The following is a 20,351-nucleotide window of genomic DNA, read 5'->3' on the forward strand; positions in this document are numbered from 1 at the left end:
ATATACATATATATATCCATGAAACACATGTAGTAGCTTGTAAAGCATATATATGTATCGTCCATGATGAAACAAGTCTATGACATGAAATAAACAAACTACACAAAATAAATAAGTATGACATATTGCATATGTCCTGAAATATTTTCAAATAAGTCCATGATGGAATGTTCAGTAAACTGCATGAAACACATGTAATAAATCTATATATCTAGCCCTTAAAAGCTAGACTCCTCTTCAAGCCATGCGAACTAGAATGAAGAGAATCTCTCTGCAAGACAAAATCGAAAGTTTGTGAGTTACAGTACATGAAATTATAAATTTTTTAAAACTATTTAATGATTTAAAACATTTTACACATTATTTATATTTTAAATTTAATAAAATCGATTTAACTAGTTAATTGTACAACTAAATAACTTGTCATGTATGTACATGAGTAGCCACATCTCCTCTCTCCATTGGGTTCTTTACATCTCCAGGTGATATGGGGGTTGTCGATGTCCCTACTATCTCATGCTATAGTTCATGTAGATCAATGAAAAAATAAAAATATTAATTTAAAATTTAAAATATGTTCAATTAAATATATAAATTAAAATATTTTTAAAGGTCCTAGAAATTTTACATGTATATCCTAAAATTAGGTGCTAATAAAATATGTACTCACTTAGATTTAAGTTTTTAAATATATATCATGTACTTGATGATCATCTCCTCTACGCACATCCACATGCTCTACATTAGTATGCCTAGGTGTTGTGGTGTGCGTGGTTGTAATATCAAAAGCAAAAGTGGTATTAACAAGATCCTACAAGGTAAAAAAGGAGCACATATTGTACATGTACATGTGAACATGTAAAATTTATCTACATATATATACATACATACATTTATGCACATATAATTTAATTATTTAAAAACTCAACTTGTAGATTTATTTTAAATCAAATTGTTCACCTGAAATGCACTTAATGTCTGTAGAAAACCAACATGAGGGTCACCATGATCATATGGATCTGAAAAACCCATCCTAATAGTCGTGTCCACCTGTAACAAAATTCAATTTTTAAGTTTAATACATAAGCTCTTGATTGAATACATGAAAATTATATTTAAGATAGATGCATTAAAAATTAATTCTAGAGTGTCAACGTATAATATCTTTAAGCTCGTCTTCAACTTGAGATGTTGGAGGCTCAGCACTCACCATAGTTGTAGGTGGATAATTCGACGTGGAAATCGGTGTCACAGTCCCCTTTAAAAAGGTTCATGTTTATATTTAAATTAAATATATACCAACAAATCAACAATATATATACATATATATGCATGTACACAAATTACATCTAAATTAATCAATAAAATAAAAAATAAATTATCCCAAAAGGTGTGTCGAGATCAAGAGGTGTCGACAATACACTAAAATGTTCAGAATATCTAGTCGACATGTTGGCCCCAGCCATGGCCTAGAAACATGTACAATGAAGACATAAATAATATATGTACACACACACACACACACACACACACACACATATATATAAATGTTCAATTTTAAATATAATAAAATAATTTAATTAAAAAATATTATATCTAGATAACTTACATACATACTTGTCTATCATGTGAATCATGAACTGTTGGATGATCATCAAAACATAGGAAATTGGCATATGAACCACTAGTATCGTGATCAGCTAATGCTCCCTGTGTGGCTGAAGAGGATGGATCATGACATGAACTGGAAGCACTTGGATCATTGTGGGCCCAAGCATAATCGATGACAATTGGTACAAAAATGGGGCATTGATGTACGAGGAATGGTTGTAATGTCAACAACATCTAAGCCTCCTAAATCTCCACTGGCATCATGGCAATGGTCTACCAAATCAGATGTCTGCTGACTAAGGCTACTAGTGAGTGTAGTTAATGTACCCAATGTTGAGATAACAAAACACTGGTGAACATGCATAGGTATAACAACAATAGTGGGAGCCACAATGGACTGGTGAGGGATAGGTCAATTGGGGTCAATACGTGCCCCCAACCTATGTTGTGGCATGCCACCACCAACACCCTGGAATGATCTACTATCAAAATAATTTGGTTTTAAGACTCCAAAAAACTTTGTAAAATTTCTCCAAAAGTGTAGGGGGGCACTCTAAGTTCGCATGTGGTGGTTGGTCCAACGCCATCTACTAGCATTCCCAAAAATTATAAGCCATCTTTTTCTATGTACACCACCTCATTGATATGTATGATATGTTTGGAGGAATGGGTTCATTTGTGATAGGGTCTACAAAATAAGGAACTAAGTGTGCTTTGGTTATTTTCAAGTCTAAAATCTGCCTATAGGAGAGGCTATCGGAATAGAAATGGCTTCTCTCCTCTCTCCATGCTCGATGTGAGTCTAGATCCTCATTAATGGCTCTAATTTCATCAAGAATATTTTGCATCTTCGATGCAAAACACACCATGTGCTATGACATGAGAGGTTCTCTAAGGATCTCACTTACTCCTTTTTGTATGGTTTAAACATTCTCATCAATCATGGCTCGATATCGAGCCTCATCAGATCCAGGGGTGGAGGTCAACATGGGTGAGGTGGAAGTGGAGGTGGGGGTGAAGGTAGAGGTGGAGATGGAGGTGGTGTACTATGAGAAGGCTCTTCTGGGGGGTGGAGCCTATATTGGATTAAGCAACTCATCTATGTGAAACTCATCCATGTAATATGACTCTAGATATATGCACACGTAGATGTGAGATGGGTAATATGATCTTTGCATATATATACATTTAAATTCAAATGAAAAAAAGATTTATTGTACAAAAATAACTTTTCAAATGAATAAATATTATAAAAACACATGCACGTATACATACATACAAGATAGAGACAAATTTGATCAAGAACATACATATCAAATCAAGAACATTTGATCACATGTACACATTTTTTTTGAAACTTTCAAGCACATGCATATATATACATGTGGCTTAAGGGGATGGGCCTAATTAGGACATGTGGCTTATGGGGATGGAACTTTAAATAGGACACATGTGGCTTAAGGGGATGGGTCTAATTAGCACATGTGGCTTAAGGGGGTGAAACTTTAAATAGGATACATGTGGCTTAAGGGGATGGGCCTAATTAGGACATGTGTCTTAAGGGGATGAAACTTTAAATAGGACACATGTGGCTTAAGGGGATGGGCCTAATTAGGACACGTGGATTAATTCAGACATGTGGCTTTTAAGGGGATGGCCTAATTAGGACATGAGGCTTAATTAGGACATGTAGCTTAAGGGGATGGGCCTAATTAGGACATGTGGACTAAGGGGATGGGCCTAATTAGGACATATGGATTTTAAGGGGATGGGCCTAATTAGAACATGTGGCTTAACAAGGAAATGTGTCTTAAGAAGATGGCCCTAATCAGGACATGTGGCTTAAGGGGATGGACATAATTAGGACATGTGGCTAAAGGGAATTGAAATTTAAATAGGAAACACATGGCTTAAGCGGATGGGCCTAATTAGGACATGTGGTTGAAGGGGATGAAACTTTAAATAGGTCACATGTGGCTTAAGGGGATAGGCCTAATTAGGACATGTGGCTTAAGGGGATGGGCTTAATTAGGACATGTGGAGCTTCAGGGGATGAAACTTTAAATAGGACATATGTGGCTTAATTAGGACATGTGGCTTAAGGGGATGGACCTAATTAGGACATGTGGTCATATGGTGTCCTTAAAGGTCATATGGTCTCATTAGGGAAGGTCATATGGTCTCATTAGGGGTCATATAGGGTCGTTAGAATGTCATGTGACCTTAGGACACCATATGACCCATTAGGAAACCATATTGTCCTAAGGGGTCATATGGTGTCATTAAGTATTTAATGTCATGTACTATGATGTTAAAAGGGGTAATATGGGGTCCTAAGGAGCCACACATGTGTTAAAACACCATGTGACACCTTAGGACACTATATGATCCATTAGGACATCATATTGTCCTAAGGGATCATATGGTGTCCTAACAGGTCATGTATGGTGTGGACTAAGGGATCATATGGGGTACTAAGGGGTCACACATGTGTTAGAAGACCATATGACCATATAGTGTCATTAGGGGTCATATGGGGTCCTACGAGGCCACACAACATATGCTAGAACATCATATGACCCCATATGACACTAGATATGGACATGACATGGTCCTTAGGGGTCATATGGTGTCGTGAGGGGTCATATGGTGTCCTAAGAGGTCATATGGTGTCATTAGGGGTAATATAGGGTCATAAGGGGCCACACACGTGTTAGAAGACTGGTCATATCATGACCCCTTATGACACCATGATATGACCCATTAGGACATCATATTATCCTAAAGGGTCATATAGTGTCACTTAGGGGTCATGTCATGTGTACTAGGTTGTTAAAATTGTTCATATGGTATCTTAGGGGTTGTATAGTGTCCTAGGAGGTCATATGGTGTCATTAGGGGTCATATGGGGTCCTAAGGGGCCATGCATGTTCTATAACACCATATGACACCTTAGGATGTACCATATGACCCATTAGGACATCATATTTTTCTACTTGGTCATATGGTGTCATTAAGAGACATATGGGATTATAATGGGACACACATGTTTTAGAAGACCATATGACCCTTAGTACACCATATATGACCCAAATGTTAGGGCATATTGTCCTAAGGGTTCATATGGTATCATTAGGACATCATATTTTCCTAAGGGGTCACATCATGTCCTAACGGGTCATATGGTGTCCTAAGGGGTCATATGGTATCGTTAGGGGTCATATGAAGTCCTAAGGGGCCACACATGTGCTAGAAGACCATATGTATGACCCCTTAGGACACCATATTCAACGGGCCATTGGGACATCATATTGTCCTAAGGGGTCATATAGTGTCCTTAGGGGTTATGTATTGTGTCGTTAGGGGTCGTATGGGTTTTTAAGGGGCCACATGTGTTAGAACACCATATGACCCCTTATGAGACCATATGGACATGATATGGGCCTAAAGGGTCATATGGTGTCATGAGGGTGACCATAAGGTGTCCTACGGGGTTATATGGTGTCATTAAGTGTCATATGGGGTTCTAAGGGGCCACACATGTTTTAGAATAGCATATGACCCCTTAGTACACCATATGACTTATTAGGACATCGTATTATCCTAAGGGGTCATATGTTGTCATAAGGTGTTTAATGTCATGTACTAGGATGTTAAAAGGGGTCATATGGTGTCCTGAGGGGTCATATGGTGTCCTAAGGGGCCACACATGTTTTAGAACACTATATGACCTAGGTTAGGGTACCATATGAACCATTAGGATGTATCATATTTCCCTAAGGGGGACCATATGGTGTCCTAAGGGGTTATATGGTGTTGTTTGGGGTCATATGTGGTCCTAAGGGGCCACAAGTGTTAACTAGAACACCATATGACCTCTTAGGAGACCATATGGTCCTAAGGGATTATATGGTGTCATGATGGGTCATATGGTGTCCTAAGGGGTCGTATGGTGTCATTAAGGGTCATATGGTGTCTTAAGGGCCTACACATGTGTTAGAAGACCATACATGACCCCTTAGGACACCATATATGACCCCTTAGGACACCATATGACCCATTAGGACATAATATTATCCTAAGGTGTCATATAGTGTCATAAGAGGTTATGTTAAGTACTAGAATAGTAAAAGGGGTCATACATGGTGTCCTAAGGGGTCATATAGTGTCCTAAGGGGTAATATGAGGTTCTAAGGGGCCACACATGTGTTAGAAAACCACATGATCCCTTAGGACACCATATGACCCATTGGGACATGGGAAGTATCAAGAAAGAGAGGAGATGAAAGTATCATACAAGAGAGAGTAATTAAGGGGAGGGGAAGAAGGGAGGAGATGGAAGTATCAAAAAATAGAGAGAGAGAGAAGGGAAAAGGGAGAGGGGTTTGGTAAGGGATGGGAGAGAGAGGAGTCTAGAAGGGGAAAGGGCTCGAGGGTTTGGGCAAGGGAGGGAAGGGGATGGGGAAAGCGAGAGTGACAGAGAAAGGGAGAGAGAGAGGGGCTAGGAAAGGGAGGCAGGTGACAGGAGACCCGAAGTTAAGAGGACCTATTACATGCCATAATCTACCCCTTATCACATGTAATAGGTCCTCTTAAGGGGGTCTCATTTAAAAATTTAGAACCTATTATGATCTAATAGGTGGACTAGATTATGTCATGTAATAATAGGTCCTCTTAAGGGGGTTTCATTTAAAATAATTTAGCACCTATTATGATCTAATAGTTGGACTAAATTATGTCATAATAGGTCCTATTATAACATAATTTAGTCCACCTATTAGGTCATAATAGGTGCTAAATTATTTTATGAGACCCCTTAAGAGGACCTATTACATGTCTTAACGGGTCTTATGACATGTAATGGGACCTCTACCTCTTATATCTATTATGTCTTAAAATGGGTAGATTATTTCATTTTGGTTTTGGTAAATTGGTCTTTTCAACATTTTCATTTTCATTTCAAGGTTTTGGTTTTGGTTTTTATACATTTTGGTTTTCGTTTTGGTTTTTCTACAATTTTGGTTTTTGTTTTTGTTATCATTTTTGGTTTTGGTTTTCATTTTTGTTTTTGTTTTTGTTTTTGTTTTCAACATTTTCATTTTCATTGAATCAAGAAAAAAAAGAATTTAATAAATTTTTTTTGCTTAATCATTAATTTAACCTAGATTAACATTTAAAAACACAAACCTAATCTAACCAATTCAAAAGAAAATCTTTTCATAATCAATAAAAGACTAATTTTTAAACTAAAAAATTAATTTTAAAACTAAGAAACTAATTTAAACTATGGCAAATTGAAAAAAATATACTAAAAACTAAAACTTATTGAAAAAAAATAGCAGACATCATACCTAGAACGCTTGGTGATGGCTGGCTAGATGCTTGAGTTGGAATCCCGGTTAGAAAAAATGTACTGGGTCCCATTTTGAAATATATTTTTTCGAAACGAGATCCAGTTTTGAGGTTTAGGCTTGGGATCCCGTTAAGTTTTTTGGCTTGGGATCTTATGGCTAATCGGGATCCCATTTCATCTCCTATGCGCTCTGCTCGATTTCCACTTTTTTGCTAAGTGTAAACTTCCACATTAAGTGGACACAACTTCCTGCACTTACCCTAATTAAATATTAATTTAATTAATAGTTGAATGTTGGTTAAATAAATAAATAAATATCAAATATTTATTTAATTAAGTGGATAGAAATGGGTGTCTACTATATATATATATAAAAAGAGATCGAAAGGAACTCTATATGCATACTTTGATTTGATAGTCCCCTGATTTGATGTGTGCTTTCTATATTGTAGATACTTAATTTTGCTCCATGATAGTGAATACAGGATATATTAAGATAAAATAGAGTGCTTGAGATGGATGTGCAAAGTAGTGAGTAAACAATTCTTCATTATGAGGGTATGAAAATGAAAGTGGATGGATGTTGGAAGGAAAATGAGGGGTTTAAATAGGCTTGAATGAGAGATGGAGAGGCATGAGAAGGAGACACATGTCATTGAGAACGGTATGTGTAATGGACAAGAATGACATGCGTCCTTGAGAAGTACATGTGTCATTTGAAGGAATGACATGTGTCCTTGACACATGCCTATTTGGGAATGAGACATCCAAATTGGAAGGTTCTATTCCGAAAGAGATTCCGAAAGAGAGATATTCCCGTATTTTAGGATATTTGAGATAGTTTCCCAAATTTTAGGAAATTTGAGATATTTTGGGAATGTGCCCACATATGGTGAGGGTAAAGGGATAGGGTTGACTAAAAACCTTGGTTAGATAGACAAATTAGGTTAGAGGAAGAGTTAGATGGGGGGTTAAGATTAGGAGACACATGGGGGAATTGAATTATTAATTAATTCAATGAGAGAATTTGAGAGGAAAAGGTCAACATGAATTAAATAATCAAATTGCAAAATTTGACATATTTAATAGAAGAAGGGTCAAATTCAATTAATTAATTGATTTTAATTACCAATTAATTAATGAAAAGCAGAGACCATAGAATAATCAATAGAATTGATTATATAGAGGTAGGAGACACCAATTAATTAAATAATGTGTAATTATTTAATTAAAGGTGCTTGAGATAACTAAATTCAATTAATTCAATTAATCAAATTTGTGTCTACAATTTACCCTCTTCGCGGTGGTGCTAGTAAGACACCAACAACTCGAAGAACAAAAAGGTAGAGAGAAGGACAAGAAAATGACTCAATAGGCGAGAACGACACTAAAAAAGATGATTGCATGAAGAAATAGCAAGAAAAGCAGTCCCAAAGGGAACGAGACAGTGAAAAATAAGGCTTTGGAAAGTCCTATATTAGCAAATTTGGAAACTTACTGTTCACTTTTATTGTGCATGAGAGAGAATTTAGAGCAATTTAGAGCCCTCTTGCATTTACCTCACGCAATTGAGAGATTTGAGAGCATTAGATGAAATGACATCTGGGAGATCTCGAGGCATCGCATGGACATTGTGGCGAGTGTCAGGTAGAATCGATGACCCGATCGTGAGGTATGTCTCAAAAAGCAATTTGAGCCTTGGTTTAGTTTTTATGCATTTATTAGCATTTAATACTATCAAAACAACAATCCCATCAGTTTGTGAACTGCGGGATTGTGTGCTAAAGTGCCGGGAATGCGTTCCTACCGCTTATGCACAAGACCGTGATTGGGTAGGGTTAAGTTAAAAATAGGTAGAAACGAGATCGCGATCCCATAAAAGCAGGTTCGCCAAAGGTGATAGCGGGAATGTAATTCTGCTATTATTAGGCTAACGAGATCATAATATTGCCACAAGAGAAAGGAATTGGAAAGAAGACTAGATGAGGGAGTTGCGAGATTGCATTCCCACACTAGGGAGTTCGTGGAGAATAATAGTGGGATTGCGATAGTGCTATCCAAGAAGAAGTAGACTACCACAAATGGCAGGATTGAAGGAAAATAGAGGAAAAAAGAAGGAATTAGGAAAACAAGAGGAAATAGGATAGATAGAAGAGATGACTAACATACTAGTTTTCTTGCGTGCGGTGGAGTGTAGACATCTTGATAAGCCGAGAGAGGCACTTAGTGGTTCTGAGGGTAGCTCATGGATTCATACCTGTACAATGGGATCACATTGATGCAATTAGTCTGGGTCATTTGTCGTGCATGCCTCATATTAGATTTCATATGACCATGTTGACTACATTAGCAAAGAGATGCAGGAGCGACACTGCCACTTTCCACCTGTCAACTAGGGAGATTACTATTATTGGCGAGGATGTATATCTCATTTTGAGATTACCAATTAGAGGAGTTTGGGTGATCGTAGAGCAAGCACCCCTAGATAATGCTAATATATAGAGATTGGTTGGGAGAGGGGTACATTTATGCCATAGGAAGTTATCATTAGATCAGGCTCTACAACAGTCACCACTTGATCGACATATTTACTTTTTTGTATGTGCATTGGTAGGCGACTTCATTTTGTTGGATAGAGGAAGGAAATTACTTGTACTTGGTATGATACATATATGCATCAATGTTGTTGATGGTAGTCGACCGATGGATTGAGGCACACTCATTTTGATTGAGATACACTCATTTTGACTGAGATATACAGAGAGCTCCATCAGATATGTTACCATGGAGGTCGCAGTTTTGGTTATGTGACTTTGCTTCAGGTATGGGCATTGGAGCATTTTGTAGTGACTTGACCAATAAGGCAGGCAGATAGGGTAGTAGACCTACTTGTTGTATATAGTTATAGAGATGGACTGCATTAAGAGCAGACTAAGGATGTTTATTATTGGAGAGCCTTTTTTGATAGGTTAGATGTAGCTCATATTACATGGTGACCATTTATGGCATTATTAGGTTGGCCAGAGGATCCTCTCCACATTCCTTACGTTATTACACCTATGTACATTATCAACAAGAGGGAGAATGTGATAGATTCATAAAGACCTAATAGGGTCCGGCGATAGTTTTATTTTCTATAAGATGTTCCTAAGGCGCCTCACAGATTTAGGAGGATCATGAGGGAGCAATCTGTAGAGTGGGGGGCACTTTTAGAGGATAGGAAAGCTCTTATTGATGAGTGGACATGATTGGTTTCCACAACACGGGGTCCAAGGGAAGGAGTAGCAGATCTAGGGGTTACTGATGCCTATATAGAATGGTGGGCTTAGCATAGGTCCATTGCAGTCGAGAGAGAAGGATTGGCTCCACTAGGGAGAAGGAGGAGAGAGGCACAAGTGAGAGGAAATAAATTAGATGCCTATAAGCCAACCAAGGGCAGATCAGAGGTAATAAATGTGATAGTTTTGAGATGGGCTTAGGGGACACTGACGATACTGCCTATGTTAGCTAGGAGACAGAGGAGGGTCAGAAGATGAGACATGGCAAGGGGAGAGGAGGCAAGAGGTGAGAGAGTAGGGTGAGGGACAATAGGGGCCTAGGAGATGGATGTTGATGCCCTAACATCTACACTAGGATCCACATAAGGACATAGACAACGGAGGAGCATGCTAAGACAAGTGCGACCTCACATGCAAAGAGGGATGAGAGAGGAGAGGGCTCAGCAGTACCTCCAGATCTGGCTACACAGATCCAGTCCCTACATGAAGTAGTGGTTAGGGTGGAGGAGAGGCTTCAGATAGTTACCACTGAGAGAGATAAGCCTAAATATGATTATGGACCAGTCCTTATGAAAAAAATGTTAGTCCTAACTTATAAGATAGAATAAAGATAGAAAGATCCTAAAATATATATATTTTTTTTGAAGTGTTCAATATGTTTAAAGAAGGGTAGCAAGACTAGAAAATGAAAAAGAAATTTTTCATTTGAAACAAAAATATTAAACTTAATCATACAATATTTCTTTGAATAAATCTCTAACGTAACCATAATTATAAGTTTTGACCAAGAATTACAATTTATGAAAAAAAATCTCGAGCTAATTCAAGACATGTGCATGTTTTGGAAACATAATTTATTTTTGAATTTCAAATCAACAATTCAAGACATGTGACAATACAACATGAATTTTGAATAAATAATTAAAAACAACATATGTAATTAGATAGACATGGAAATGTAGTACTAGCATTAATATATGTATTATACTAAAAATATTTATGGTAAATTGTTTTTAGTTAGTGTAGCATCATAAATTGTACTCGCTTACAATTTCATCCTCACCTAGGCCCTAGTTTGTTGTTCCGGTTTCCGATACCTAATTACAATGCTAATTTTGCTCACACCGCATTCCAAACTCACATTTTCATGACCTTTCTATCTCTCCTCTTATTCCCAAGTCTTAATTTTTAGGACCAAGTCGTTGGACACCCTGATCCCAAATCAAGACCATCCCATGCCTTGGTCCTCATTATCAGTTCCTAAATTTGGGCCTCACAATGGTCATATTTGATTTGAGCGGGAAATTTGATCTCGTGTCAGCTAGTTCCAGAAATTCAATTTGTTTTTGAATGGTCAAGTATAAAAGGAGGTCTACTCCTCTCATTTGAAACCTAACTTATTCAAGAGGAAAATTTATGATCCTAATTCAATTTAAGTGAGCAAGCAATTAGTCATTCATCAAACATTGGAGCACAAGTGAAGTCAAGTTCAAGTCCATGATCAAACTCTAAAACCTTTGTGTGAAGGTCAAACAAAACTTCATCAAGGTATACATTATTGTTTCAATGTTTTTATTTAAATATCCTACTTTTAATAGTTAAACAATCAAGAAAAATATTATATTTTTTTCTTATTCAAGAATGATAAATAGTTTTTTTAATTCTTATTGGATCAGATCACTTTCAGATTACTCAACATAAATCTTTTTGTGTTTTCTACTCAAATATCACATTCTTAGTCAGTCAAATATCTTTTGATTGTGATCCATCATTAGGATGAAAATAGGAAGCATGCAAAGTGAAAAATGTCCAAGAAATAGACCATAGTTTCTAAAAAGAGGGAGGGAATAGGCACAAAGATCAAGGAAGGATGACAAGACCGATTAAATTAAAAGAGGAGAACCTAAAGAATATAACAAAAATAAAAACTAAAAACTAAAAACAAACCAAAATAAAATCAAGGAAGAGCCAAGGGAATATCCAAAGGAAATGAAAAAAATAAAAGAGAAAAACAATCAAGAAGTCGAGAGGAATGAAGAATACACATTTAAAAAATACAAAAAGCAATTAAATAAATATATATGAAAAAATATATATGTTTTCACACACACATAACAACATCAACAAAACATAAAACAAAATCAAGGAGAAACATAACAAAAAACAAACAACAACAAGAAATAAATAAATAAATATATATGTATGTATGAAACAACATCAACTAAACATCAAACAAAATCATTGTTTTATGTTTCTAGTGTATATATATATTCTTTGTTGTTGTTGTTTGTTTTGTGTTAATATATATATTTCTTTCTTTCTTGTTGCTGTTTGTTTTGTTCTTATATTTTCTCTTGGTTTTGTTATATATATATATATATATATATATAGTTGCTTTTTGTATTTTTTTAGTGTCTTCTTCATTCTTCTTGGTTTTTTTTGGTTGTTTTTTCTTTTATTTTTTTTCATTTTCTTTGGATATTCCCTTGCTCTTCCTTGGTTTTATTTAAATGGTTTGTTTTTTGTTTTTATTTTTATTATATTTTTTAATTTCTCCTCTTTTAATTTTATTGGTCTTGTCATTCTTCCTTGATCTTTGTGCCTCCTCCCTCCCTCTTTTTAGCAACCATGGTTTGCTTCTGGACATTTTTCACTTCTGCATGCCATCTATTTTCATTTTATGATAGATCACAGAATGTGATCCTAAACTTGATACGAAAAATTCACACACAATCTAATCCAGAAATAATCTATTAATATCTCATGAATTGTAGAATCTTAATTTCTGTTTCTAAACTCTACTTAAATATTAATTAAATATTACACTCTTCATCTATATATAACCCTCTAAAATTCATAGCTCTCACAGAGTTTCTGAGATGGCAAGCATAGCAGAGCATTATGTTCAGAACCTCACTCAAGTGCCTCAGGAGTTTCTTGTTCAAGGCAAAGACGGGCCCTTGTTTGAACATGGTGTGTTTCAGGAGCTGCCCTTGGTTGACATGAGTGAGCCTCCTGAACAAATAATCCAGAAAATTTCTGCTGCTTGTCAGGAATGGGGATTCTTCCAGGTGATATACATAATCAATTCCAGTTGGGTTTACTCAACAAATTTTGAACTATGAATTTCTTAGTTTGATATTCATGTGTGTATTGATTGCAGGTGGTGAATCATAGTATTCCTCTAGATGTGGTGGAGAACGCAAGGAAAGCAGCAAGAGGCTTCTTTGAGCTTCCAGTAGAAGAGAAATTGAAATGGGCTCGAGATGAAGGGAAAACAGATCAGATTGCTGGTTATGGACGTACAGAGGGCTTCAGAGGGCAGCATACTGATTGGATGGATTCGCTCTATGCCTTCCTTGCTCCTGATTCGCTCAAAGCTCCCCATCTGTGGCCCTCAACGCCCACAGACTATAGGTTAGCCAAAAGATCAAACTAACAACTCAGATTTATATTAAAGTTAGACATGATATGTGATAAGATATTAATGGGTTGTTTTTTATATTAAAGTTTGAATTTTTTCAAAATTATATTTAGACGTAGCCAGATTTAAACAACATATTCTAAACTTTGATTTGTTTAGATAATGGACTACCTACCCATCTTAGATAATAGACTACCTATAACTCAATCTAATCGGTCACATGGTGACTACAAAGCCAAGCCATAGTCAATCGTTTGGTGGAACCCTACTCTCAACTATAGATATGATGGGGGGGTGCAATGATTCAGTCGACTAATGTGTGTGGGGATGAATGAAACCAATCATCTGAAATTATATTCATGAATAAGTCTTATTGAAAAATTTAATCTGATTTCAGATAAACCATCCAAACAAATCAAAACTTAAAATATATATTTCTTTCAGTTCCTTACTATATTGCTTTTACTTTGCTACTTTATTCTTTTGGTTTGAATTTGCAGAGAAACAATAGAAGAGCTTGGAAAGGAATCTAACAAGCTTATAATGCATTTGCTGAGTATAATATCGAAAGATTTGGGGATGCCCACTGAGGGTCTAGGCAAGGAATTTGCAGGTTACAATCTGTTCTACAGGGCGAATTATTACCCGCCATGCCCACATCCAGATAAGGTGCTGGGCACTCATGCACACACAGACCATGGTGCAATTACTATACTTGTTCAAGATAATTTGTGTGATGGATTACAAGTTGAGGAAAAAAGTGGAGGTTGGATTTCCGTTGCTCCTCTTCCTGGAACTCTTGTTATCAATCTGGGCGAGTCCCTTGTGGTGAGTGTGTTAATTGTTTTTTTTTCAAATGCTCCGAGTTAACTGCAATGTAAGTTGTGAATTTGAAGGAGAGTGATGATTGAATACATTTGTGATGTTGCAGAAAGTGAGTAGAGGTAAGTACAGAATTGCTCTGCATAGAGGAGTGGTGACAAACAAAACTACAGCCATGACACTTGTGCTTCACTTGGATCCTCCGCTCACTCTTCCTTCTAATTAAACCTACTCTCAACTATAAATCACACCATCTTGCAATAGAATATCTCTACATATATGCAAGGAGTTTATGTTATGCCCAGAGATCTATAGATTTTCTGGAATATAGATCTATATGTTTATGTTATGCCCAAAGATCTATATAGTTTCTGGAATATAGATCTATATGTTTATGTTATGCCCAAAGATCTATATATTTTCTGGAATATAGATCTATATGTTTATGTTATGCAAGGAGGTTTGAATACAGATAACTAGTAGTAATACCATTATGAGAGTTTTGTACTCTGGTGTATGCTTTATGTGCAAGAGCTATATTATTAGTTTATAAAAACTTAATTGCTTCAAGATGCTTCTATGGTGGCTTCAAAATTTCAGTGAATTATTTTTTAGTGAAAATATAAAGGTTTTATTATAGAGAATTTTCTACTAGCTGGGAATTTATTATAAAAGTGGTTAATCAGAAGGTCAATGACATACTAAAGTGTGAAATTTTATGGTCAAATTGTTCAACTTTGTTTTAGATATTAGATGGTTAACTATTTAAAATTATAAAGAATGGAGTATTGAAAATTAATATTATTTTCAATTTTTTTATTTGTTTGTTAAGACTATAGAGAAACATTTACTTTGATTAAATTGTATAGTTTTTTGAAGTGATTTGTTTGTTAAAATTATAGAGAAACATTTACCTTGATTACATTTTATAGTTTTTTGAAGTGACTGTTATTAAAAAAACATGGAAATTTTGAAAAACTAAAAAATTTACATGATAAACATCCAACACACAATAAAATTGATTTGTTGATTCAAATTTGAATACTAAATTGAATGCCATAGGGTTGTTTTTAATTACATTTCTATATTTAAAATGCTTAAAAATACTATTGTGTTAAGTGGTTTGAATTCTATTTACATTAATTTTTTCGAGAGGTTAGCAAATAGACAAACAATCTCAAACTAAATTTGATATTGTCTATAACCTTCTTATCTAGCATGAATGTCAACTTGTAAAGGAGAAAAATATTTCCATAATTATAAGAGAATATGTTACTCCTTTTAGAAAGAAAAAAAATATTCTAAATTATCAAAACATAAGAATTTTTGGCATCATAATTACCCAAATGATCTTAGAGATTATTCTTTATCTTGTATAAGCAACAACAAGACTCAAAATAAAAGATCTATGTAGTTTATTTTATGTACATATAAAATGATTTTCATGTATATGAATATCAGAGAAGAAATCAAAGAAAAAATATGTTAAACATATTAAGTTACTTCTTCAAGTAAGAAGAGGATAATTTTTTAATTGAAGATGGTCATAAACTCTAAAAGCTAAGAGGAGGTTGGAGGTCCCATAAAAGAAGCATTCTCATCCCAACTAGTTAGCTTCTAGTGGTCTAAAGATTGGATGCATTGCTTTAGAGGGAGTGTGGGTGAGAGAATTTAAATTTCCTATTTAAATTTTTGCAAAGAGCTAAATATATATTAATTCAAAGATTCAAAGAGAATGCAAAAAGATTTCCAAATAGTCATAGCTATCACAACAAGCAAAACAAGTAGGAGCCAAAAAGGACTCTAAAAAAATCAACAAGTTTGAAAGCTCGGGAACCCATAAAAAATTGAGAAAAATAACAATGATTAGCCCACATAATTATGAAGCAAAAGTAAGAATTGGATAACTTGCTTAGTAAAAAGAGAATCCCAATCCAACCATTCCATTTGTTGGGAGCATTTAAAGCCCATTTAACAAGAAAATTAGCAACAACATTCCATTCCCAAGGAATATGAACAAAAAAATAGAATTAAAGTGCCAAGATAAACCATGAGTTTGAGCATCAAAGAAGTCAAATTCCACAAAGAACTTGCAAAATGCTAATTATTCAAAAGAGAGGCTACAATCAAAGAGTCTATCTCACAAACAATATGCTTCCAACCTAGTTCCCAAGCTTTCTTAAAAGCCACAAGAAGGGCACAAGCTCCCATTTGATTATTAGTCCCAACTCCAATAATTGTAGAAAAAATGAATTGCACAAAACAAAAACTATTATGACTAGCATTGCCAATCATAGCTGGTCCAAGATTACCCAATAGGAACCATCAATGTTAATTTTAAAAACATCATTGGTTAGAGGTTCCCAATGACCATCTTTATGAATCTTAAGGTAAGAAGGTTGTTTAGAAGGAGGAGTGCAATATATAGAACTAGAAGAACCAATCAAATTACCTAAATTCAAATGTTGGATGACCAAAAGATCAATAGGAGCAAGAGTTTGATCAAAAGTGCATTTTACAACAAGAGTCTCTTGAACTAAAGAAATAATTTTATGCCAAACATATTCAATGAGATTATAATATCCTTGGATTCTCCTCTTAATTTATAGGGTGAGGGTGGGTTTTTCATGATTTATTAGTGGGTGGTTTTATAATTCTAACAATCTATCAATCTCATTAAGGAAAAGTGTGGCTATTTGACATATGGTTAAAGAATTGGACATTAATTATGGATCCACCTAAGAGTTGTGTATATAGGGGATGAATGTAACAATGGAGATTATTTCTAGGTAAAAATTAATCTATCTCATATTGCATGTGGAACATGTGGTCAAAGGTGTGCTACTAGATGAACTTTAGCTTGATCATGTCAAGAGGAGACAATGCTTTTTGGACTATGGTAGTTTACCTGAAATATATTATTAAATTTATATGACTTGCAAATATTGCTCATAAAGTAATGTGAAGTAAATGGTCATAAATGATGTTAGAAAAATATATTAGCCTAATATAAGAGGATAACATAAATATATTCATTTTTTGAGTCATATTTCATTCATTTCCCACCTCCATTTTATGCGCAATATATATTAATCTATCATATGGATGTAATTATTTGATTAAAAAAAGGAATTTTCTTATTTCAAGATTTTTTATTTTTTTTGAATAATTAGGCCAAAGCCTTACTTTTATGGTTCCCATACTTACAAAATAATAGAAACATGTATTCTAATATTTTCCACATTAAGCAATATGATTTGACCAATCTCTTTCCTACTACAACATTTGTAAAATTAGATTATACTAGTGTACTACCAAGAGGATTAGATACCAAGGGGAACTATCCAACCATAGATGCATAAAACAAAGATTAAATCATAAAAATATTAAAAAAATCTAACTACTAGGAATAAATTGGAGAAAAATTCCTTTCACTCTAAGACATTCTTTTTGAAATTATTGATTTTAATATCATTATAATTTGGTCCCAATAATAGGAGGATCCATATATGTGTCAAGCTAGGTTAATCGATACTAGATGATAAGAGATCAAGTTTATAGAGTGTTGAGTTAAATTGATAAAATTTAAAGATCATTTATCTATTTCAACTTTAGATAGATGGATATTTGTTAGGTTTATATGACCAAATTCACACACACACACACACACACACACACACACATGCGCACGTGTGTGTGTGTGTGTGTGTGTGTGTGTGTGTGTGTGTGTGTGTGTGTGTTAGTTCAATGTAAGTATAACTAAGTGTTTTATGTTAGTACAATTCACCATTAGCAAGAGATGGATTTGTAATTGTATTTTTCTTTAAGATAAAGTCAAACCAATGAATTTGATATTTCTAATTTGTATTCTAATTGTTGGATTTTGCCAAGATCAAGAGGTCAATGAAATGTACAAGATAGAGACATAATATGGGACAAAAATAAACTGTATTCTCATCAATAGAAAAAATGATCAATAATTGTTACATACAATGTAGATGAGCCTGCTTATATAGGCAAGGCTAGGGATATGTATGAGCACACAAATATGACATGTGGCTCAATAAGAAACAAGGGTACGTAGGAAATAGGTGTGGGTAGGTAGGAGAAATAATATAATATTCCACATGAGGTGGATCACCCACCGAAGGTGGAATTATCACTCCACAATAAGTGGATATGATAGTGTAATAACAAGATCAACACCATAAGAGGTGGAATTTCTCCTACACACACTATCCCAATATGGCACAAACACCCAAGTGTCTCATATCCAAACTACTATGAAATGCATTATCCTAAGTAAACTTAAGTAAGTGTAATAATATCCATGATGAATAATTATTTACACCAACACCCCCCCTTAAGTGCAACTTAGGGGAATGCACTTAAGTCTACAATGCAACTAAGCAATGCAAGATGGGTCCCGGCTACGAGGCCATGTTAGGTACCCATGAACAAATGCAAATGCATGCAAACCAATGCAATGAAATCTCTCACAAAGTGGGGAAAGAGAGAAAAACCCAATGGGAAAAAACCCTCCCCCAAAAGAGAGATGAAAGCTATACAAAAAACTCTCAAAGAAGAATGTGAGGAACAAAACCCCATGTGAGGAAAAAGTCCCCCCCATATGAGAGAAGAAGAGAAGTCAAACTGTGATCCTCCCTCAATGAAGAATCTGCACCAATGATAGAAGCTCGATGTATGAAGAAACTACTCCACGAACGTCGAACAACATTCCTCCCCTTAGGAAGAAACAAAACCAAAGGTGTATCCATGAAGTCTCCCCAATCATGAAGGGAAGATGTATGAAGAAAACTCATGATGAAAGGAATCTCTGAAAACTGCTCAAGTGTCCCCATGTCGATGCTGAAAGATACCCCCTCCAAAGGTGGTAAACTGTGCCACACTGCTGAAAAAGGAACTCCAACATCTAGTGAAGATGAATGTAGAACAATATCCAAAGACTCATGTGTCTCCTCAAAGCATAAAGAGACCTCCTCCAACTGTTGTACATAAGTATCCACAATCATGTCAACCTCGAAAGTATGATCATGTAGAGAATGAACAAGAGGGTCAGAGTGTGCGCTTGCAACAATCGAAGAAGGATCATCTTCATCAAAGAGAAGATGAATGTCATCAATGATGTCTCCCAAATCTGCAATGTAGGATTCCACAAACAAACCTGCAATATCTGTCATGTAATCATCCCATGAATCGGAAGCTGGAAGACAATGTATATCCTGCTACACTGAATCACATGAAGGCAAAACTGTCGCACTATCTGCATCATCAGGTGCAATAGGTGATGTGATATCAATATGAGGAGTTGAAGTACAAGACTCAAGAACTGGGTTACATGTGAGAATCCCCATGTTCAAGTGTCCAAAGTTCTCCTCAAAATCTGAATCATCACAATAAGTGTGATCATCATGTGTAGAATCATCAAATGTGAAATCATCATCATCAACAAAATCTGAAAAGGAGTATAACCGAGATGCATGATCAACCACCCCAGTCGCAATGATAGCTCTAGTCTCCATGTCTCTAATGAAAACTGAGTCAGGTGTGAACTCCACAACTCTCTTAGTTGCGCCATGTGTGATTTGATAGATAGAAAGGAGATTGTTTGTCAAGTGGGGTACACACAACACATCATTGAAGGAGTTATCCCCAATGTCAATAGATCCTTTCCCAATCACATCCATGTATGTATGATTGCCCATCAAAATCTGTGGCATGGTGCAAGGCTCAAATGTAGAGAACATAGACTGTGAAGATGCCATATGATGAGAAGCCCCTGAATCTAGAAGCCATCTCTCTGAATCATGACTGATAGTAGCACATAGAGCTTTTCCTTTTC

At 35.4% G+C, this 20,351-nt stretch overlaps 1 protein-coding gene across 1 annotated transcript; it reads left to right on the top strand.

Annotated features, from left to right (window-relative positions):
- Positions 1-13,121: 13,121 nt before the first annotated feature.
- On the top strand, positions 13,122-14,718 carry LOC131038825 (flavonol synthase/flavanone 3-hydroxylase). The gene is made up of 4 exons (XM_057971383.2): positions 13,122-13,313; positions 13,406-13,659; positions 14,167-14,494; positions 14,598-14,718. Exons 1-4 carry the CDS (start codon positions 13,122-13,124, stop codon positions 14,712-14,714), a joined length of 891 nt encoding a protein of 296 aa, XP_057827366.2. The 3' UTR covers positions 14,715-14,718.
- Positions 14,719-20,351: the final 5,633 nt, after the last annotated feature.

Source organism: Cryptomeria japonica, chromosome 9, assembly GCF_030272615.1.
Source record: "Cryptomeria japonica chromosome 9, Sugi_1.0, whole genome shotgun sequence".
NCBI classification, from domain to species: Eukaryota; Viridiplantae; Streptophyta; class Pinopsida; order Cupressales; family Cupressaceae; genus Cryptomeria; species Cryptomeria japonica.

Excerpts from the sequence above, each read along its gene's own strand:
- LOC131038825 (XM_057971383.2), top strand. The coding sequence starts at position 13,122 with ATGGCAAGCATAGCAGAGCATTATGTTCAGAACCTCACTCAAGTGCCT. Across the intron at positions 13,314-13,405 it reads AGGAATGGGGATTCTTCCAG|GTGGTGAATCATAGTATTCC; the intron begins GTGATATACATA and ends TATTGATTGCAG. Across the intron at positions 14,495-14,597 it reads ATCTGGGCGAGTCCCTTGTG|AAAGTGAGTAGAGGTAAGTA; the intron begins GTGAGTGTGTTA and ends GTGATGTTGCAG.